This window comes from Archocentrus centrarchus, chromosome 19, assembly GCF_007364275.1.
Source record: "Archocentrus centrarchus isolate MPI-CPG fArcCen1 chromosome 19, fArcCen1, whole genome shotgun sequence".
In the NCBI taxonomy this organism is placed as follows: domain Eukaryota; kingdom Metazoa; phylum Chordata; class Actinopteri; order Cichliformes; family Cichlidae; genus Archocentrus; species Archocentrus centrarchus.
Genome location: NC_044364.1, coordinates 13,088,233 through 13,111,684, shown reverse-complemented (window position 1 = coordinate 13,111,684; position 23,452 = coordinate 13,088,233). Strand labels below are relative to the sequence as shown.

Below are 23,452 nucleotides of genomic sequence, written 5' to 3'. Positions count from 1 at the left end.
AAAGCAGCAATAAATGTGCTTCACAGTTAAGTAAAACTCAGAACATGACTAATGCTGAAAACCTCCTTATAATGAATAAAATCAACTCAGTTTTCTGCCTTTTTTTCTCTCTAAATCAGAGGAGAATATACATTTTTTAAAATAATTATCAAAAGACCATAATATAGGCCTATAATATTAGCCACATCACCCTCCAAAATAACCCCTAATATTAGGTTCCAGGTTCAACATTTAATATTGATCACATTAATAACAGCAATGGGTCATCTTTCCCTGATTACTGCAATTTTAATGAGATTAATTTTGATAGGATTCTTTGAACACAGAGAGATGATTTATCTCCCTGTTAAGCACATTCACTGCCTAGAGGTATTTCCCCTTGTTGGCTAAGCTGTATTGCTTTCTTGGGTCAACGTGAGTCAACTTTGGGGTTTTTGACATCGAGTCGTCATGAAAAACATCTCCAGGCTTATCCTTTTAATCCGCTCTTAGCAGCTTTTATCCCAGAGTCTTAACTCTCTCATGAGGACTCTGCAGGGGGTGATAGGGCAACAGCAACCAGCCCCATTTAGAACATTAAAGACTGAATCAAAAATACTCTAGGAATCGCGTTTCGGGGCTGCGGCTCCTTCTCTCACGAACTTGGATGAAAGAAATAAATTAGAATACTTTGACAGTCTCCCTTTAGCCAGACTCCTATGACAATACAGCACACAGTCCAACAGAATACAAAAGCCTGTGTTAACCGATGTACAGGTAATCCATCTTTCCTTGGTTTGCAGACATGCCCACAAAAGCCATGTGCTGATAGTACCACTGCTGGGTGTGATGGTGCTGTCAGACGCTCCAAAAGCCTCCTCCTTCCCTTCCTCCCTCTTTCCTCTACCTCTCCCTCCCTTCCCTTTCTCTCTCTATACCCCCCACCACAGATGAAAACAGGTCCCTACAGAGAACGCCAGCATCTCATTGGCTGATATATCACAGGAGCGGATGGGAGCAGGAGTGAGGGAGAGTGAGAGTAGCGAGGAGGGGAGAACACTCAAGAAGATGCAACTACTCCCCCACAGCATCCTGACACATCACTGAGCATCACTGAAAAGAGGTGTAGACACATGCTGTTATTTTTCGTCGCACAAATTTGTGGTCCTCTTTTAAATGGAAAGCGCAGCAGACTTGGAGGATAACTTCTTCCACGTTGCTGCTGGGATCGGCTCTCTGACCGAAAGGTGCAGACAAGCAACAGCTGTGCTCACTGTTTTGAAGCTCTTTGGATCTCAGAGTCAGTTGTGCTTGATCCCTTCCTCTGGCTGAGCAGCTGCTCGTGATTGTGACACTTAATTTCTCCTTTTTGAGACTGCCTCCGAACCTCTGCATCGTTGGAGTGAGCTATTTTAGTCCTCCCAAAGCTGCACTATTGTTTTACAGAGAGGCATTGCTTCAGGAAGGGTGGCCGCATTTACTGTAAATGTGTGTCCCTGCGACTGGCACTGGAGAGTCACCCTCAAAGTCTCCCGCACCTGCTGAGACTCTCTGGAAGCTACCTGCTGTGCCTTTGGGATGGTGTGACCTCAGGCCAGCAGTTGGCCTTCCCACATCAGGGTCAAGATGCCAGTGATGAAGGGCCTCCTGGCCCCACAGAACACCTTTCTAGACACCATCGCTACACGCTTTGATGGCACACGTAAGTATTCTGTGAGCTTCTGCGAGCTTCTCTAGTACTTTTCTCTGTTAAATTCTTACACTTTCAATTTGTGACCTGGTGGTTTAGGTAGCTGACTTGGACTTTGCTCTCTTCAAGTCAATTGTGAGGTTTTCCTGTCAAAATATAGCTAAAAATTAGTGAAATTTTATTAGCTGTCATCAAAGGAAATAAAGACCCTGTGCAGTGTTTTCACTGTGAGAGACCCACTGCCTGAATTTAAGCATATTTCTGTTCATCCCCTGTTTTAACTTATAACAGCTTTTCTCGGGTCATCATCACATAAACAGCATAAACTTCCTGACTAAAACAATATCTGCTGCTGGTTCCACTGGAAGCAAAAAAGTTTGCCTTCACTTTTATAAAACAGCTCGCATTTGTTTTATACATTTAGCTTCACAGTAGCCAGAGCAGCCATTAGGCAGCACTGCCATTTCTGCTTGGCTCGTGCCTCTTGTTTTGTACCTTGTGCCCCTCTCAAGGGAGGTTGTGGCTCATTGTAAATAAAGGCCATGGGGATGTCTGTGTTTGTTTGCTTGTCGATTCAGCCTGTCCTCCCTCAGCTAGTTGCAGCAGCCGGACTGAACGGATGGCTCGCAGTGATTCTTAGAGCTTGGTCTCTGTTCCACTTGGGGAAATAAACACACTGAAATGGGAGACATTACTGTGTAAGTGATGTGCAGGGTATGCAATTATAGCTTCAATTTGTAAGCTGGGCATTCTAATGAGATATCTCTCAGTTTCTTAAAGCACACTTACACGGTGCCCATCAGGAATTGTTCTTGTATCTGAGCACTAAAGGAGCTGAAAATACAATGTAGAGTTTTGTGAGATGAGCGGATTCACACTGAATCTAGATGATGTGACTACTGCACAGTTCAGCTGGATGATCAGGAGGTCAGGCCCCCATGTTCTGTGCCCTTGAGCTAAATATGTCACCGTTGACAATAATGTTTAAAAGCATGTAGTGCTCTTTAGGGTGCTTCAGTGTCACAGGACCCGTCCCCGTTTACATGTTGTAATTCAGTCCTGAAGCTCTTAGAGCTGAGCCCACATCTGAAACTTCGGAACAGAACACAAATGACAGTAAAGAGGTGACAAATTAAAGGAAAAATTGTGTCTTAGTTAAGTGCTGGGCTACAGCGTGCTCTCGGGACAACCTCATTATTCCTTGGCTTTAGTTTAAGTCTCTGAGGCTGTTCCACATGATTTTCCTTATTTGATAAATATTCCCTCATTTGCTGGGTTGAGATCTGGTGACGGTCAGAGCCACAGAATAGAAGTGTTTTATCATGGTATAAAGGTCATCACTTAGAACAACTTTGTATTGATCTGACCCTTCTCCCTAGGTGAACCCAAACCATACAAGAAGATAGGTTAAGTTACCCACCAGATCCCCTTACTGTTAGGCCAGTGTTCAGGTTTTCCTTTAATTTGTCACCTGCCCTTTTTATATTGTAGTACCTGTTTTGAGTGTATAATGTCCATTTAGAACAGCAGATAAAATGAATAGAAACATTTCCCTATCAGCAGGATGTGCATCTTTGCAGCAAAATTTTTTTTTTGCTATTTCCAAGCTATTCTCACTACTGCCATAAGGCTGTGGCTCCTACGGGAGTGGCAGAGTGCCCACTGCTCAAAATAGCTTCCTTCCTGTTGCCCGGGTGACAGGGTCCTGCCACTTGACATGGATGATGCTTGAACACTTAGGACTTGGAGAAAAAGATGGTCGGCTGAAGAGAAAATGCTTGCTTTCTAATGAAGGACTTGTAAGCAGCTGGTCTCTTGTTCCACAAAAGCGCATCTTAAAACAAGTGGCTTTGTGGGCCGTGCACCTGCAGTCTCTTTTTTGGTGTCACCTCCAACTGCCGTCAGTCTGCTGCATGCAGCATTCATTAAAGTGCTTCTTCTTATGGGTTTTGCATCTTGTTACTTCACTTGGATGTTTGAACTTTACTGGCTAGAATTTAGACACATGAAGGCTGCATTCAAGACAGAAAAAAATAGTCTGATTTGTGGTACTAAAACTAGCTTATAGAGTTTAAAACCTTTTGTGGAAAATCAGTATTAGGAATCTTTAAAACGCCTGGAGAAGATTTTTAATGACATTTCAAGGCTTATTTTAATGCTAATATTAATAATAATAATTTTAAAAATGTCAATAAAATATCCTGCCAGGTATTATTTGTGCACTTTGGGAAATATTCACTTGTGCATAAAATTCAAATTCCTAATCAAGATTCAGTTAAATTAGAAACTGAATCTGGATAGGCACAAAACATGGAACATGCTTATGGAAAAATAGCATGTCTCAGTTTAGATGAGCCTACTCATCATCACAAAATATACATATACTCACACAGAAAACATATTGTAGATCAAATACCATGCCGGTTACTTAATTTACTAACTGTACAATATAGAAAATAAAGTCAAAGAAGTGCATTTACATAAAAAAAATATACATCTCGTAAACATAACCCTTGACTAACAATTATAACATTTACAGTTTATAGCAACATACACTCACCGGCCACTTCTTTAGGTACACCTTGATAGTATGTGGTTGGCCTGCCTTTTCCCTTCATAACTGCTTTAATTCTTATTGGCACAGATTCAACAAGTTGCTAGAAACATTCCTCAGAGATTCCGGTCAATATTGATGTGATAGCATCACACAGCTGCTGCAGATTTGTCGGCTGCAGATCCATGATGTGAATCTCCTGTTCCATCACATCTCAAATGAGTTCTTTGTATTGATTTCTGGTGACTGGGAGGCTATTTGAGTACAGTGAACTGATTATTATGTTCAAGAAACCAGTTTGAGATGATCTGAGCTTTGTGGCATGGTGCGGTATCCTGCTGGAAGTAAAAAGTCAGAAGATGGGCACAATGTGGACGGAAAGGGATGGACATAGTCAACAACAATATTAAGGTAGGCTGTGGTGTTCAAATGATGCTCAGTTGGTACTAAGGGGCCAGAAGTGTAAAATTGATACACACCAGGATGGATTCATGTTTTCATGTTGTTTCCATCAAATTCTGACCCTGCCATCCAAATGTTGCAGCAGAAATTGAGACTCATCAGACCAGGTAACGTTTTTTCCAATATTCTGTTGTCCAATTTTGATGAGCCTTTTATAAACTGCAGTCTAAGCTTCCTGTTTTTAGCTGCTGGAGTGGCACTTGGTATGGTCTTCTGCTACTGTAGCCCATTAGCTTCAAGGTTCATTTAGAGATGCTCTTCTGCATACTTTGGTTGTACTAAGTGATTATTTGAGTTATTGTTGCCTTCCTATCAGCTCAAAGCAGTCTGGCCATTTTCCTCTGACCTCTGGCATTAAAAAGGCATTTTCACTCGTAGAACTGCCACTCACTGGATATTTTCTCTTTTTCAGACCATTCTTTGTAAACCCTAGAGATGGCTGTGTGGAAAAATCTGAGTAGATCAGCAATTTTTTTAAAATTCAAAGTCACTTCAATCACTTTTCTTCCCCATTCTGATGCTCAGATTGAACTTCAGCAGGTCACTTTGACCATGTATAGTTGCAACATGTGATTGACTGATCTGGCACAAACGATCAGATGAACAGGCGTAATTAATGACGTGGCTGGTGAGTGTACTATTTAAACAAGCAAAGTTATTTGTAGGTTTCTGTATGAAAAGGTGTCTTACTTTTACAAGCTGATAAAAACAATTTTTATCATATTAAGTAAGTTAATAGTATCATATCATTGTTTACTGAATACCAATTTTTCTATAAAAAAAAAATCCACAGATTTTTACAAGCAATATTTAAAAAGTCTTATGTGATGCAGCCTTACAATGTAAAATGATGATGAAGTAAAATAGTTTCTTACCATCAGGCTGAGTAAAGAATGTATTTAGATCAGCAGAACCAAAGAAAGCTCCACTGCTGAGTGAGCAGCCTTGCAATCAAACATTGTCCAAAATTTTATTTAATGTGCCACTCCAAGTTAGCCCCTGCCTTGACTGCCATGTATAATAAGAGCAGCATCTCAGAGTTATTTCATCATATGTTCCAGCATGTCCATGTAATTATTTCCACTATGCAAAACGCTGCATTGTGCTTTTGTGCATCTGTTTGCGCTGATGGACTAAATAATACATTATTTTAAAAGCCCAAATCTCACTGTAATTATCTATTGTGCAGGTTTTATGTTCAGCATTTTTATGTGTGAGTGTTTCAAAGTAATTTCCCCACTGAGAGTTTTTTTTCTTCATGTTCATAAATATTGATTTGGCTATGCTTGACCTTAGGAATAACAATTATAAAAGTGAAAGCAATTTTAAGTTGCTTATAATTTAACAGTTCTGGGTCTCAGACAATTACCCAGCTGAACCCCTCTACAGTAAGCAAAATGTCAGAGCAGGTTAGGTCAATAACCTTTGACACACACAGCACAGTATTTGGCTCACGGCAATGTTGGTGTCCATGTTTCCCAATGGAGATGTCTGCCTGTGTGTATTCGAGTGCCTGTGCTCAGGGCTTTGTACAACCAAGCCACATCACAATCTATTTTTTAATATCGCTATGTTGGTTTGTATAGTTGTTTCATCCCTGAAGGGAAATTATGAAGGATCAAAGGTCAGGGTGAGGTTACAACTGCATTTCTAGCTGTAGTTTTATTTTGCACACCAGCAGTCTAGATGCTTGTTCTTACACAGGCTAAAAACCCAGAGTTTCCATTATCCCGCTGGCACAAGAACTGAGCTCTGTGTGTTTTTGTGTGTTACAGTATAGTTGCCTGTCCTTTACACCCATCTCCACCTCCCCGAGCTCTTTTACGCGACCTCCCCAGCAGCATTTCCACACTGACAGCAGCACTCGCCCTGTGGGGCAGCATAACCACAGGGCAGCTGCTGGCAAAGATAAGAAGCGGGTTTATTTTCTCCCTAAACACTTTTCCATTAAAGGCAACTAAAGAACCAAAGAGGAGCCAGGAAAGAATGTCCGACTGAACCTTACGAAGCTTATTGTTGCCCAGCTGATGAACAGGTCTTAATAGGCAGCTGCAGAATCCAACACACTGGAGATAGAAGCCAGATGATAGCTGAGACTCTTTGTGGCTGCAGCCTTTGCAGTTTCTTTTTTTTTTTTTTTTAAGTCAGTGGTAACAGGTGGCAAAGTTTGATCTATAAATTTGGAATAGGCTCTGCTGTAATTGTTCAGGTTGGTGGTTGAGTCCCCAGGTAGCCTGCTCCACGTATGTTGGTGTTTTTGAGCAAGACACCGAAATAAATCTGCTTCTCATGTGCAGGTCTGCACATTACATTGCAGCTCCACCTCCATCGGTGTGTGAATTAGGTGTGAGTGGGTTGTGAGGTTTTGTAAAGCACTTTTGCACTGTTCTTGGTATAAAGGCGCCACCATAACTGCAGTCTTTTTACCTTTAACAGGAGTCAGATCACGACAGTGCAGATACTTTTTAAAAAAAGTCTAACTCTGAATACTATTTTTGATGCCTTTATCAGTCACTGACATCAAAGTGACTGATTTTCCCACGTGCCTCTTTGCCAGACCGGTGACCCTTTTCCCATGCAAGTCCACTCCTCCTTTTGCCCTCACCCATCTGCCCCAATAAGTAATTACATGCTACTGAGTGGTAATTAGTTTCTGAGGAAGTGGCCAAGCCTCTTGGGCTTCATCTGTCTTTTATACACAGAAGAACTCTTATATGGACATGAGGTTGGCTGCTTGATGTTAGCAGTAGCATGTAGTGTCATCATGTCAGATTACAGTTGTAGCGCGTCAGCACAGATGTGTAATTAAGGAACCCGGAGCAGCTGAGCGGCTACTGGAAGCAATATCCCTCAGAGGATTACAGACTAAGAATTGAGGCATTGTCAGAGCCACACACACAAGCGCGCGCGCACACACGCATAGAGGCTGTTTATATTGTAGTCCATGTAGGTGCTGGATTGCTTATTAAACGAATGGAAAAATAAGGATGTCACTGTAGAAGGTGAATGTAAATGAAGAGAAAGACTTTTGTTCAGAATATAAAATGATTCACTGTGATCCTGAACACACATCCATATATTAAATATATAATATAGCATTTTGGAAAAGTTCAAACCAAGCATCAGAAGAAAAAAGTGATTGAGGTGACTTTGAACGTGGCACGGTTGTTGGTGGCAGATGGGCTGTTCTGAGCATTTCAGATTTTCAGCACAGCCATCTCTAAGATTTACAAAGAAAGGTCTGAAAAAGAGAAAATATCCAATGAGCAGCAATTTTGTGTTTGAAAATGCCTTGCTGATGTCAGAGGTCAAAGGAGAATGGTCAGACTGCTTCCAGCTGAGAAGACGGCAACAGTAACTCAAATAACCCCTTGTTACAACCAAGGTATGCAGAAGAGCATCTCTGAATGCACAGCACCTTGAACAATGAAATAAATGGTCTACAGCAGCAGGAGACCATACCGGTGGCCACTCCTGTCTGCTAAGAACAGGAAACTGATTCACAATTCACACAAGCTCGTAGTAATGTCAGAAAGATCATCACGCCACAAAGCTCAAATATCTCAAACTGGTTTCTTGAACAATGAGCTCACTGTACTCAAATGGACTCCACAGCAGCAAAGCTAGCCTGGTTTTGTCCAACACCTCTTGAGCTCACTAATATACAATACAATATATCGTGTATGTTTTACATACGGTATACATACATATGGTGTAAACAGTTTATTTTGAACATTTGTAGGAAACAGTGGCTTGTTGGCGTCTAAAGTCTAGCATATTACTTCCAGTCTCAGGCTTTATGCTAAGTTAAGCTCAGCTATCAACTGCTGGCTATAATCTCATGTTTAATTTGTCTTCTTACTCTTCACAAATTAACAACGCTTTGAATTTTGAAGTGTAAATGTACTCACAAAAGGAAAACACCAATGTACGGCTACCCCAACCAAAAATATGATTGATCCTTAAATGCCTCCTTTTTTAAGCTGTGTTGTATGTTTGTTGATTTCAACCTAATTTTAACCTAATTTTCACCTGCTGTAACAAAAGATTTCCCAACTTTGAGTTAAATGAAGTCTATTTTAACTTATCTTAATGAAGGTGACACAGCCTATCAACCTCACAGAAATGGTTAACCACATTTGACTTCACTGCAGTGGATTATATATGATTATTTAGTATTTTAATTTTGCGTTTTCATTATAATAACACCATGTTTTTGTCACACTTATTAAATTATATAACAATATCAGCTAAAACTGTTTGCTTATTAGAATTATATGTATTAATTATCAACAAAATGAATCTATTGTGAAGTGGAGCGAAAAATGGCTAATAGTGTGCACAATATATAAATTTAAAGCTCTGCCCCCTCAGAATTAAATTAAAAGGAGCCTCTTTGATAATCAGTAAACAAATCAGAAGCCTAATAGCTTTAATATAGTAAAAGTAAGTAAAAAAAAAAGAAAAAAGGAAAGTTTCAATTTGATTTTGACAGAAGTCCAGCCGCATATCAAGCGTACCAGGAAGCCAGCAGCGTTGGTGGTGAAAGCAAACAAATCTGTCCACACACTGTTAAATTCTCTATTTTCCTCTGAGCTTCTTTCTTTTTTTTTTTAAATTTGAAAGCCATAACTAGATATTTTGTATCTATGTCACTGCCAATCACCTTAACTGAGACAATTTGCCCATCTACAGTGGCTAACAGGTTCAAGACCCCTCATCTATGTTAATTCATTACCTGATAACTAATAACGAACACCCAAACACTGACTGCAAAGCAGCAGAACTGGAAGTGCAAACTGCTAACTCCTTTCCAAACATTAGTACATTGTAAGAAAACCTTTGTTTTACACATCCGAACTTAAACAAAAGTTGTCTGAATCATCCAGAAAACTTTGCATACCTCCAAACACAGCATAAAAGTTTTTTTCCTTCACAGCCCACTGGTTTTAATGTTTCCTTACAAAGTGATTAATGACTACCCCTGCCCTTGACCTACTTAAAGGACTGATTTAGGGATGCTGAGTAAAGACATACCTATTCTTAGGTAAACATTACATAAACCAGAGATGAATGCAGTTGCTCTCTGACACTTGCTGGCTCACTGAGTTAGGGTGTTAGGAATTTATAGAACATGAAAAAGAGGCCATGTTTCTTTTTTTTCCAGCTGGATCAGCAATCACATCTTGTTCCACCATTGTTTCTAGGGTGAAGTTTTTCTTTTTAGATGTGAATGTGAGTTTCAGGGCACTTTGTATTCAGAGTTGAGACTTCACCTACAAAAAGCTTCATATATAGACTATCATAAAAAAAAAATTACAGTTTGTGACTCTTTGGACATGAAACTGTTGATGTTCACAAAGATCTGCAGCAGACAATGGAACAGAAATAGTACAGTTTCTCCTTGCTGAACAGCAGCAAGCCATGGCATGGATAGGCATAAAACTTCCTCTGCCTGTTGATGGATCAGCCTAATGCCTGTCTCTTTCCATAATTCCACAGTGACAGTTTAGTTGCTGCTCGCTGCACACCCAAGAAAGGTTGTCACCGCTCAGAAAAGACATCCCCCATGGACTGCTTTCTGTTCAGCCTGGCCAATTAAAGTGCTAGATTGTGGAAAGTGCGGTAGCAGCTGTTTAATACTCCTTCTTAGACTTTCTCTCTGTGGAATCGTGAGAATTCAGAGCAGTCTGTCTGTCTGTCAATGTGCTACCTCTTGCTCTCTGGGCAAAAAATCTGCAGTCTGATGTTTTCAGTTTAGCAGCAGAGAACAGAGCGATGTCTGTTGTTTTCCCAAGGCCTCAATAGTGACTTGTGCAAAGAATTAACAAGCAAATATGTATAAATACTTCTTGGATTATTGCAGCCAAAACAGTAGATAAATGTTATGACCTTTTCAATACAACGGATCTCAAGCCAGAGATATTTTTTCACAACCATTAAGTCAAAGGATTATGTTAAAAGCATTCTTCAGCCCATTTTAATGTTTGAAATATCTCTTTTATGGGATCCATACTGTATCTACTGTGAATGGACAACAACAAGCCCATGCTTTTTGTGCTGACAGGTTCAGCTACAGTATCTGTTAATACTTCCAGCTGCAGGCTGTTTATTTTGTCTGCATCAATCATTTTCTACTAGACTATAGTTTCAGTCACCAGATACTGCCTGGAAGCCTGTAGGTGAGGAGTCACAAATCTGTAAGCTGGTGGTTGTTCAACATTCACTGAGCTTTTATTAGGACAGAAAACTGGAGACTGATAATTGTTTTATCATCTTTGCTGCAGAATTGTGCAAAAGAGACTGAAATATGGGTTTGTCTGTGTCCCACAGAGGAAACCTATGAGGGAAACAAAGTGACAATATCAGCTCAGTGACTGAAAATAGCATTATCCAAATTAAATGAACTGTATATTATATAAAGGTTTTGTATTGTATTGTATTTCAATGCTCTTCCCACTAGTCATTTCTGGTAGACAGATAGCCACAGTGTTTGCCAAACAAAGAAGCCTCACTGCAGCAAGGTCACATGCTTGTAGCAACTGAGGGAACATGTGACGTCAAACTCTATGCTATCACCAAGATTAATATATCTAGGTATGCAGAACAAATTTAGAGTCTGTGAATGCTGCAGCCTTGAGTTGCTGGAATAAGATGCCAGACCAGAGAACTACTTTTGTGTCTTTATGTCCTGCAGACATAACTAAACAAGAGCAAGAAAAAGATGCGAGAAAGAGAGCTGTCCGTGGTGCTGAAGGCATAATATGAAACAGAACCAAAGCAGAGCTGTTTTGGTGCAGAATAATCAAGTGTAGAGGCAATATCCACATAATATGATTCACATGTAAAAGCCTGCACAATAGACTTAATATTCCACCATTTTAATTTCACATTTAGATACATAGATTTTCTGGATCTTTCATGGAGGTACATTGTTTTTCCAATCTGCAGCTCCATAAACATGGCATTACCATCAGTATAAACAGGTGAAGGAACACATTACAAGAAGGTGAAATTGAGTGTGACTTTAGATTGGACATTCTTGAAGCATTTGCTTCCTTTCTCCAGTCATATTTCATGTTTATGTTTATATTCCACTGGCACATTTCCAGTTTGTTGCATCTCTCTGCTAGTCAGCCCATTTTAAAATTGAAGGGTCGAATCTTTTCTTGGTTCATAGCCTCAAATTAAGTAAGCTTGCAGCCCAGTGGAAAAATCAGTCACTAACCTTTGTGATTCTCATAAACCCCAGTCATCTCTTTTATGTCATACCGTCTGCAGCCCATAATGTTAGGTTTTTTTTTCTGCTGCACTTACCAGTCTTAACAACCACCAGCAAACCTCAGAAATATGCTGATGAAGGCTTGGGGAAATTAATTTGGTCTACGCTAAAGTCTGATTCATGTTTTCTTTGAAAAGCTTTGACGTAAGTTCAAAGAACTAACCAGACTTTGATTCCCGGTGCAAAGAAGAGATAATGTATTTAATTCCAGGCTAAAATGATGCAAAGAGCTCAGCCTTGCATATTACTGTCATTCATATCAAAAAGTTCTCAGTTTCAAGTTTCAAAAACGCATGTAAAAAAAAAAAAAAATCTGCCTCTACTTCTCACACATCTTTACCTTCTTATTTTTCCCTCACAGACAGTAACTTCCTGTTGGGTAATGCCCAGGGCCACCGCGGTTATCCATTGTCTACTGCTCGGATGGCTTCTGTGAACTGACGGGCTTTACAAGAACTGAGGTGATGCAGAAGAACTGCAGCTGCCGCTTCCTGTACGGGGCCAACACCAGTGAGCACGTGGCCCAGCAAATGGAGAAGGCTCTGGAGAGCAGAGAAGAGTACCAGGCTGAGGTCCACTTTTACAAGAAGAATGGTGGGTGCACAGAGGATGTAGAGATAAAATAGATCCCAGTACATATTTAAATTTTTTGCTCAGTTGGTCCAATATTTTTAACTAGATTGTTCTGGTTTGACCAAACTGGCAGTGTGATCAAAATGAAAAAAAAAAAAAAAAAATGTTTTTTTTCCCTCAACATCATGAAGAGGGCATTTATTTTTAGATGAGAGCTGAATGTTCTGGTTGGATTATGAATGCAGAATTTAAAAGAGCAGTTCAGCAGTGCCCTACGTGCTTTTTAGAGAGTTGGTGTTCCTCAATTTCATTTTAATTAATACACAACAATAAGATTAAGGGAGAGTGAGAGGTTCAAGGAGGAGGGAGAGGTATAGTTGCGTACCCTATTTCCACAGCTAATCACTCTTTCCTAATGCGGGATAAGGTACTGTACATAGTGTCTTGAATTACCTCCTTCCTTCTAACTTCTCTCTAATCCTTCTGGCTCAGAATATGATGTCATACGTTAGGAGAGAACATACAACAGTGTTTAAGCCTCCCTGATTGGCACGCAGGATTATGTTCATTCGACAGAGACTCAAAACCCGCATCCTCAGGGTGTTTGAACCTCTTATTATGCAGCTGGATTGTCAAATCTGGACTTTAATGAAACACAACTGCTTCTAATCTTTTTCTTCTTCTTTTTCTTACTGTACAGTAAGTAAAAGTAAGGCAATACTACTAAAACTAATAACAGAAAGGCTCAGCCATTTTGATAAACCACAAATAATGAAAAACAGCCATTAAAAAAAGGAAGAATAGAAGAGAGACTGTGCAGCTTAAAAGGAGAATACAGTTTTAAAGCTATAATCTCAACTGGCAAATGTTCACAACTGGTACAGTATATGAAGAAGTCTATCCCTAAAGGAATTCAGCACACACACACACACACACACACACACACACACACACACACACACACACACACACACACACACACACACACACACAGTCCTCTAATGTGTGCAACTTGTAAGCACAATAACTCACAAATGGCTTGCTGCCTGTTGTATTTATACCAACAGCCTTGCACTAAAACACCACCATCTACACTGTTTTCTCCTCCTTTTTTTTCTCCCTGTCTGTGCTTCACACATGAACAAGCACACTAGAGACACTAAAGAAGATGTGAAACAACTGTTTGGTGGCAGAGCACAGTTTCTACAGAGCTTGCTAATGAGCATTCTGGTTTCTGTTGAGGTCTTGAATCTGTGTTTTTCCTTCCCTCTCTGAGTTGTTATATTCAGACCTCTGACTTTCTCTTTCACTTTGTGTTTTATCCTATGGATCACTATCCAGATCTAATCTGAGGCATATTTATAGAAAGGCTATGCCATACTTGACAAGCAGCCACAGTTCAGTGATGCTAAAAGCTGACATGATGTGTGAAATCACACGGCTTGGCTTGAGAAACTTAAGTCATTAAGGAGATACATTAACAATGTACACCCCTAAACAAAGGTTTGGCTTTGCAACGTCTCTTATTGGAAGTTCAGTTGAACCACTGCAAATTAACCAGAAAAAAGACTGACCACAAAACAACCAAAAATGCACAAAAGGGATCACAAACACATAAAAAATCCCATAAGAACTAGCCACACAAACACAACAAAGAAAAGACAAAAGCAAAAAGCAAAGGTTCAACTAATCTCAGTGACCGCAGCATGCACTCTTCCTGATTGTTATTTATTTTATTTTATTTTTTTGCATATTTGTCACACTTGTTTCAGATCATAAAACAAATTTTAATATTAGTCAAAGATAATCCGAGTGAATAAAAAATGCAGTTTTTAAATGATGATTTCATTTATTAAGGGACATAAGCTATCCAAAGCTAGCCTGGCCCTCTGGGAAAAAGTAATTGCCCCTAAACCTAATAAGAGGTTGTGCCACCCTTGGCATTGAGAACTGCCATCGAGCATTTGTGATAACCAGCAGTGAGTCTTTCAGATCACTGTGGAGGAATTCTGGCCCGCTTTTTATTGCAGAATTTTAATTCAGCCACACTGGAGGGTTTTTGAACATGACAGCCTCTGTGAGGTCACACCAAAGCATCTCAATGGGACTGGACCACTGCAAAACCTTCATATTATTTTTGAGTCATTCAGAGATGGACTTGCTGGTGTGTTTTGGATTACTGCATAACCCGAGTGTGCTTGAGCTGCAGGACAAGAACTGATGGCCGGACATTCTCCTGCCAGATTTACTGGTAGAGAACAGAATTCATGGTTCCATCAAGTCGTTGAGGTCCTGAAGCAGCAAAGCAGCCCCAAACCATCATTCTGCACCACCATGTGTTTCATGTCAGTTGTAACGGGACTCAAACCTTCCAAAAAGTTAACTTTTGTCCCGCCAGTCCACAGAATGTTTTCCTGCTTTTTTTTTCAAACTTTTTGTTTGATCATCAAGATTTGCTTGGCAAATGTTAGACACACCTTTGAGCTTTGGTCAGCAGTAGTTTTTGCCTTGGAACTCTCACACGGGATGCCATTTTGCAGAGTCTCATGAACACTGACCTGAACTGAGGTAAGACCTGCAGTTCTTTAGAAGTTATTCTTTGTTCTTTTGCAACTTCCTGGATAAGTCATCAGTGCGCTCTCGGTAATTTTGGTAGGTCAGCCACTCCTGGGAAGGTTCACAACTGTTCCAAGTTTCCTCCATTTCCAAACAAAAGTCTCCAGCTAGAAGTTGTACTTCTTCAATCCTGCATCTCTTTCTTCAGTGTAGGCGCGATAGAGGGCTTTTAGATGTCATGTGTCATTGTTTCATAAAGGCTATTTCGAGGCACCAACAGGATTTATACATTTATTTAGCATCACTTTATTTAAACTTCTTTTTTCATACTACACTGGATATGTCTTTGAGGAATTGTCTTCATTCTCCAGATGAGGTGAAAGGAAAACCATTACTAAATGATCATTCTGCTTCTGCTCCAGGTGTGGCCTTCTGGTGTCTGTTAGACATGTGCCCATAAAAAACGAGAAGGGCGAAATGGTTCTCTTCCTCTTCTCATTCAAGGACATCACCGACACCTACGAAAAGGGCCACTACAACAGCAAGAAGGAGGGTGAGTTGAAAGGCTTGTTTACAGAAAATAGCTCCCTTTGTTTGCTTACTAGGACCATCCATGATTTACAAGCAGGTCATGCTTGGGCCCCTAGCTTTCATTTTCTCTGTATGTTCTTGTTCATCACTGTCACATCCTACCCAGCAGTTTTGTTTCGGCTGGCAGTTGTTCATTGAACTCAGACAGTTGTTTCCAATTGGGAGCTTGATTCGGGCACCAATGTGTCTTCAAGTGGAACCTGAACACAGTCTGCCACAAATACCAAGCATTATGCCAGGGGAAATAAACATAATGCATTTGGATGAAAGTCTTAGGATAGTGGCAGTTGTGTTTTGTGTCTTAGCTGTGTAACTACACCAGAGAAAATTTTCAGGTACGTAAAGTAAAAAAGTAAGTACAATTTTATTTGTATAGCACCTTTCAAGATAAACATCACAAAGTGCTTCACAACAAAATGCCAGAATCTAAAAACAAAAGTATAGCAAAGGTGTTGCATTAGATGGCACCATATTCTCTTCCTTTATTGCCATCACCCAACAAATTTACAACCTTGTGATCCAACTGGCATGTGACTCTGTGTGACAGTTTCAGAGGACAAGAGCCACAGGAGGAAGAGCAGTTCACACTTCAGTGAAGCCAGGAAGCGTGGACGCACCATGTTGTACCAGCTGACCAGCCAGTTCTCCAGTGGAGGCAAAGGAGAGGTTAACCTGGGTGGAGTGAGTACATACCTTTATTACTCGTGTTTGGATGGATCTGATGGATTTTTCTGTTTTTCGCCTCTAAAAGATAAACAGGAGTTGCTCAGACAGGCAGCGCCTTCACACCTGATTTTGAATTATTAATGCTGATATTTAAAGATGAGATTTTATGAGGACATTATGAGGGAAGTCTTGGCCCAGATTTCAAGAGTGTGGTTTAGCGCTGTAAAAAATTAAACTAATGGCTTTGCTATTTTAAGTGCTGTTTTAATCCTACTTTTCTAGTATTTTTATTTATTTATTTATTTATTGCATCCAGCTGTTGTTTGGTGGATTTAAATGGAAAAACAGCAAGGTCGCTGTGGAAACTGTGGTTGCTTGGAGGCACAAGATGGCTGTCTCTGCTGGTGAGGGGTTATTGGTCATAGAGGAAGCTGGATGCATTATTATCATCTTTTTTTTAAAAATATGCCAACACCTCCCAAAGCTTTGGGTAGGGTCATTATGTCAGAGGCATGTTCCCATAAATAACCTCAACTAAGGGCATTCTGTCTAATACTTCCGTATTATATGTGTTTCTTTTAAACTTACTTTTAAATTTATTTAACTACATATTTCTGAATACAGTCTTTCTAACCAAAGTAGAGTGAAGCCATTGGTTTTTCTGATTATTAAACTGGAAAAAATGATGAATGCCCATTTTTTTGCTCGGCTGTTTCGAAGAAAAAGTTGAGGTATTGTCATAGCCTTAGTGCTGGTGACGGCATCTTATCTTTGGCTGTAACATGAGAACGATGTGAGGTAGGATGTTCAAATTCACACCATATAAATGCATCTGCTTAAATGTACTCGGGGAGTTAAATCTCGGCAACCTTTGACTGAACAGGTTACAGAGGTCAAGTATTCTGAAAATCTTGTCTACTCAGGTTTTTAGCCAGGATGGAATCAGTTCAGAAGCTCTGAGGTGGGTGATTAGGCGTGCGGCACAGGTATGAACAGTGGGCAGAGAACACAAGGAAACAACTCCACTTCTGGAAGTCACCCACATCCATACTGTACATATACACCCAATAGTGAGGGGGGGGGGGGGGGGGGGGGGGGGTAAAGCGGTCCAGGAGACTGGGGAACCATATATTCCGCCTGTGCAAAACTGAAAACTAATTCTAGCAATTCTGCCACTTCATTTCCTTTGCGGTATTTTCTATCATTTTCAGCAAAATCTGCATCGTGTGTGACTTTTGGTGACCTTGTAACATTCTTGATGAGTATGTCATTAGACAGGCTGGCCTTCTTCTGTAATAAAAAGCATTTCCTTCACAGGCTTTAGAAAAGTGCGTGTCCTGTAGAAACAGTCAAAATGTGGGACAGGGGGACAAGGAATAAAAATGCTGTGCAGTCCCAGATAAAAAGTGACACCTGGACACCCTAGTCAGAGTTGGTATAATAGGGAGATTTTTAAAAACTTTTTTTCAAGCCAGACTGACTGTAAATATTATTTTAATTCTTTAATGTTGGAATTTTTATTAAATGAGTCATACAGACTCCCTTGATATTCGGGTTAGTATCTCAAACTTTTGACTTAATAACTCTAAATTGCAAATTAGGTATCTTGTAGAATACCTAAATACTGAGATAATAATTCAAAAATTTTACTTAGCTCTGCCTGCTCTGACTCAGTGGCAGCAGCAAGCTTCACAAAGATGCCATTTTCATGTCTTGGTTAAAATAAAATGAGGTTCATTTTGCATATTCTGTTCCCCATTTGAGTTGAAAAGAAGACTCTGTGGTAACTCGCTCGTCACACAACTCTACCAGCATGCATTTAAACTAAACTAGACTTTGAATGTGATCTATAGATTTTTAAAAATGTAAATGTATTAGAACCACCAATTTTAAAAAAAGTTTTTATAGGCTTGGAAATAAAAGTCATGCCTATCTCCCGCTGTGGTATTCATGAGACAAGCTTTTGTTTTGCCCTCAGCTCCAAAAGGAGCAGTTTTTCTGACGAGCACCATTTGGAGATAATGCAACTCATTCCCCGCAGAGTTTTGGTTTACTGCCTGAGTCTGTCCTTCAAATATGTGTTTGATCATAAGGGGCTCAAAGCAATTCAAAAACGTTTCAGGGATGAAGGTTTTTATTTTTTAAGTGAACCTGTGAGACATCTGTGACACGCTCAGACAGAGAATATTTGAAATAATAAAAAAAAAAAACAAGGTGGTGTGTGTTTTTAAAGGATCATTTACCTGTTAAGTGCCTGAAACCAAAGTACTCAAAGGAAACTGAGTATCTCAGCAAAATTTTACAATTGAGTATCATTATTATTATTAAAGTGGCGCTACCATTTTTATACAATGTCCTTCACCTGACACTGATTTTTGAGCTTCCACAGTAATACATGGATTGTTAAAGGCTTTTAAAAGAATATTGAGAATCTGACAATTAAAATGTCCTTTTTGTGCTTTATCACACATAATTTATCACAGTAGAATTTTCCAGGTGGTGGTCGAATCTGATGCGTTATAGACTATCAACAAAAACAAAGAAAAAGGCCTGAAAGTCAGACTAATTCCCTACTGAAAGCTAGGAGTCGGAAAAAGCACGTAATACTCTGCTGTGTGCAGCTGACCTGCATCTTGTTAATACTTCCAGAATCAAAAACTCCACTCCTGCTTTCAAACCTGACCTGCAGGTGCCTTCATGGGAATCAGTGCGCTACACCTCCCTCCATCTGCCAAGCCTCCTGCCGCTCTGCTTCCCACCCACTTACAGAAGCCAGTGCTCACTGACACTGTGCGTGCACAGACCACACACGCAAATCTCTTTTAAAAGTGTACACACATGCACTTTCACAAGAACATCCAAACATTGGACGGGAGGAACATATGTCTATAATGTCAACATTCAGATTTTATGCCAGTTCTCTCGCTTGCTTGAGGTTGTATTTTTAAACAATTTCTCTTTCTCTCCCATGCAAAAAATAGGAATATTAATATAAAGTCCACAGCCTGATCTCTGTGTTTCATTTCCTCTCCTTCTCACACATGCACACACTTTTTACAAACCTCCATTATTCCCCCACTACACCTCTACTACCAGAATAATCATTTTAAAGTGTTGAATGAATTCCCCGTGAGATTAGATTATTCTTTTCTTACGTACACTGTGCCAAGGACGTCTGTGCTAGGGACAAAATAGTTGCAGAGAAACAATCAATAGCTCATGATCTGATATATAATTCACATTGTAGTGAAGGGAAAATAGAGGTGTATGAAAAGTAGCACATCAGCAGACTAGTAAAAGCAACACGATCAAAATCCATAACATAGCCAACGTGCTGCTTTTGAATTACTTTTTTAAACTTTTGAATCACTTTTTAGTGAATTCAGTGCACAATAAAATCACAAACAAAACAGTCCTCTTGCTTAATTCATTCTTGACCTTAGGGACTAATAATTGCATAAACAGAAATTTCCAGCAGCAGCATATCTGAACCAAACTGTGATGATGTAGTCTTTGAAAATGGAGGCAACAAGTGTGTTTTGATGCGAAACGAAAACATCTGCTTTTTAGCATAAAAGGGAAATTTTATTTCTTTAGGGTATTGTTTTTGTCTTTCTCCGACAGCTCATTGGACGGTGTCTGTGTGATTCTTTCAGTCACTTCTATCTTGCAGACATCACCAGTGTCAGAAAGACACAAAGCAGATTGCAAAGAGATCATTTTCAAAGCAGCAATAACAATGTGCAACAGACGGGATGAAATGTGTTGCTTGTTTATATGCACAAGCAGGCTTTTCCCCACGTCATGCATTTGGTGCATGTCCATTTAATTTCATATTTTGATATTTGCACAGTTTAGCATATGTTGTAAGTATTGGGAGCAAAAATTCATGAGCTGTTTCATGATATACTGGTTTCACAAACAGAAGCGAGCCATCTTTGTAGCTACCATTTAGTAGGCATTTAGACATTTCATAACAGTGCTGCACATTAACTATCATTTCAACTCTAAGAAGTGATTGGATGGAATATTCTAGATGTTGTTTTATGTTTTGTTTTACGGTTATTTTACTGTTTGCCAGTGCACAGCCCAAGTGAACTGTTTTTTACCCCAGTGTTACCATAAGTACAAACTGCTCCAGTTTTCTGTAAATTGAATAATGAAAACTATCACTTTAAATTAACGATCAGGACCATTCATTAATGACACACACACACACACACACACGCACACACACACACACACACACACACACGCACACACACACACACACACACACCGCCAGCTAAAACTCCTGAAATTTTGAATAGGTGTGCTATATAACAGTGAGCTATACCAATGAAATGGGTACATATGACGAAAAAGTAGGAAACAAAAGAGGAAAAGAAAACCACCGACAACTAAATGAACTCTATATTATTGCAGACTTTGATGTGAAACTTCAAGCAACCATAGCAACATTACTTGGTTTAAGGGCAGTTAACTCACTACAACAGAAAAAAGTGGTAAAATGATAAAACTGAAAACAATTTTACATGTGAATGGTTGCAGATGAAAAAGCCAACATAACATTGCTATGTGTACTAATTTGCTTAATTTACATGGACTAGGTGGAACCAATGCCACTTGAGTCTGATGTGTGCAGCAAGCATTTGGGGCTTACTTTTGTGTGTATCTATTGGAAAATTACCCACGTAATTGGATTCATAAACAGTTTGAATTCATAAACTTGCACTTTAAAGGAAATTACAGTGCCTGTCTATTTATGTCTTACCCAAATTCATCACCCAACCTCCTCCCTCTTCTTTTTTTAGCTTTAACCACCATTCTCTGCATTTGGTTCCTCTCCATCTGTCACTCTAACCCATGCTCTAACCTCATCTCTTTTGGGCTTCCTCCCTCCCTCTGAATCCTGCTGTCTTTCTGCATATACTAGGGTTTAATCCCGGGATCCGGGATTCCCGGGAAATGCGATCAGAACCATTTCCCGTTTCCCGGGAAACGTTAGACGGGAAACCGGGAAAAAAGTCGCGCGCGTCGATTTGACTTTCAGAAAGAAAAGAAAGCTTCAGAATGTTAAATTTAAGGAAATATTGAGAGAAGGGTTCGTTTAATGCGAAAAGCATTACTCTTCATTTCAGGCACGTTCAGCCTCCGTTTAAGGCTGGCTTCAGCCTTCATAGAGGTATTACACAGTTGTGCTTTTTTCCTCTTTAATTTGTTGAAATCGTAGGCAATGTGTTTACCCTAAGGTATTTTGTATTATATAATTTTATATTATTATATATTGTTATATTGCATTATATAGCCTATAAAATATGCCTGCCCTGAACAATAAAGAAATATCTGTTTAACTTCGAGTGTTTCTTTTCCTCGTTTGCAGCCACTTACTAACAATCATGAATTAGGATACGGGCCTAATGTGTGAAGAAATTATCATGAAATAGATTGCTTTAACATATTTCGCTTTTAAAATGGAGTTGAGTAAAATGTATATTTTTTAGGCTATAAGGATTGGCCAGTTTTTCAAAAGACGATTCACAGCGAACCTACTTTAACCCTCAGACACGGTGTTATAAATTTGTTGTTGCCAGAATGGCAATGACCAAGTCGTGGTGCATTACTCAAGGCCCTGTGTTATGCCATATTATAGTGTAGTACGGTAGTTAACTTTTCAATGACTATTACAGCGTTCCACTGGTGGAGATATAGCGCAACAGATGTCGCCACGACAGCGTGGCTGAGCCTTTATCAATGCTGTGGAGATGAACCGTATTGTTTTGCACCAGCAGTTGTAAAATATCTTGGTATAATTCCATGTACAATGGAGGAATATTCGAATTATATTTGTTAAGGGAGTGTTGAGGAACGATACAACACCGCATAGCTCGAGCACTCGAATGTCGAGATGTAGGTTTTATTGCATTAATCAAGCCGACGTTGCCCCCTACTGGGCATAACAGGACATAGCTGGAAAGCTACCTCTACAATATCACAATAGGTTAAGGCCGACACAGGCTACAGAAGGCCTAATTAAAATAAAAAAATAAAAAAACTGTTTCCCGGGATTCCCGGGAAATGGCTCGTCATTTCCCGGGATTTGATTCATGTCATTTTCGGGAAAAATATTAAACCCTAGCATATACTCCCATTTTCTTCTGCTTGAATTATCTCTCCCACTCCTTTCCTAGTGCAGCTTGCATATTGAGTCATGCTTTTAATTTTTTTTATGTCTAATACTTACTTTTTAAGTACATGTACTTAACTCAAGCACTTCCATTTTCTGTGAGTTTAGCAACAGCTTGAAGGGAGATAGTCCAATACTAGAATGATCCAACAGGTCAAGTAACCAAATAATATGATTCATGATAATACAGTACTTGGCAAATGTCTTGAGTTCTCCCCTTTTCGTTGTATTTTGCTTCAAAGGAGACAGACTATCTTGTATTTTTTTAAGTGGTCTTGAGCAATAGTTCTTCAGAATCTCTGAAGGCCTTTTTAAAGTTTTTCTTTGGACACTGGCTGCTTTTTCACTCATTTTCAGTTCAGTCCTCGTACCTGATCTGTTTCAGTGGAATGTTTTTTTATTTGTTTTTTAAGCCACTTAGCACTGACCTATGAATCATTCAAGCATAAAAAAGGAACATAACTCGAGGGGTGAAACAGTGTTGTGTCTACACATAAGAGATAACTTTGGAGAGAATCCATTGTAATTTGCATTTTTAAGTACTGGCCGCCTGTCATGAAATTATCATTTCTTCCAGGTTCTTCAGTTGGATCTATGAAAGTGCCAAGATAACACAGTGTAACAGTATTTCTGCACCAACAATGTGATTCCCAAAGTGCTATTGGCTGAAAACTTATGCCATATCTCGGCATGGTGTGCAGTGTGTCCTTAAGAAATTGAGTAAACTGGACAGGTGAAGGACAAAAGAAGAAGTGTGAGGCCTAAAAACTAAAAAACTATCTACATCATATGAACAGAATCTGAAAGCCACGTCCTTAAGAATAGGAAAAAATCCAGCAAAGACCTGACACAGGACCTGAAAGATGCATCTGGCCCTTTAGTTGATCCATCTACTGTTCACCAAAGCTTAAT

General features: G+C 39.6%; 1 protein-coding gene across 1 annotated transcript in view; it reads left to right on the top strand.

Moving 5' to 3' along the window:
• Positions 1–1,605: 1,605 nt before the first annotated feature.
• LOC115798206 (potassium voltage-gated channel subfamily H member 4-like) overlaps positions 1,606–23,452 on the top strand; it is a 44,795-nt gene continuing 22,948 nt past the window's right edge. The window contains 6 exon segments of the mRNA XM_030754963.1: positions 1,606–1,681; positions 12,329–12,373; positions 12,376–12,561; positions 15,519–15,542; positions 15,545–15,649; positions 16,235–16,368. Coding sequence (XP_030610823.1) covers positions 1,606–1,681; positions 12,329–12,373; positions 12,376–12,561; positions 15,519–15,542; positions 15,545–15,649; positions 16,235–16,368 — 570 coding nt within the window.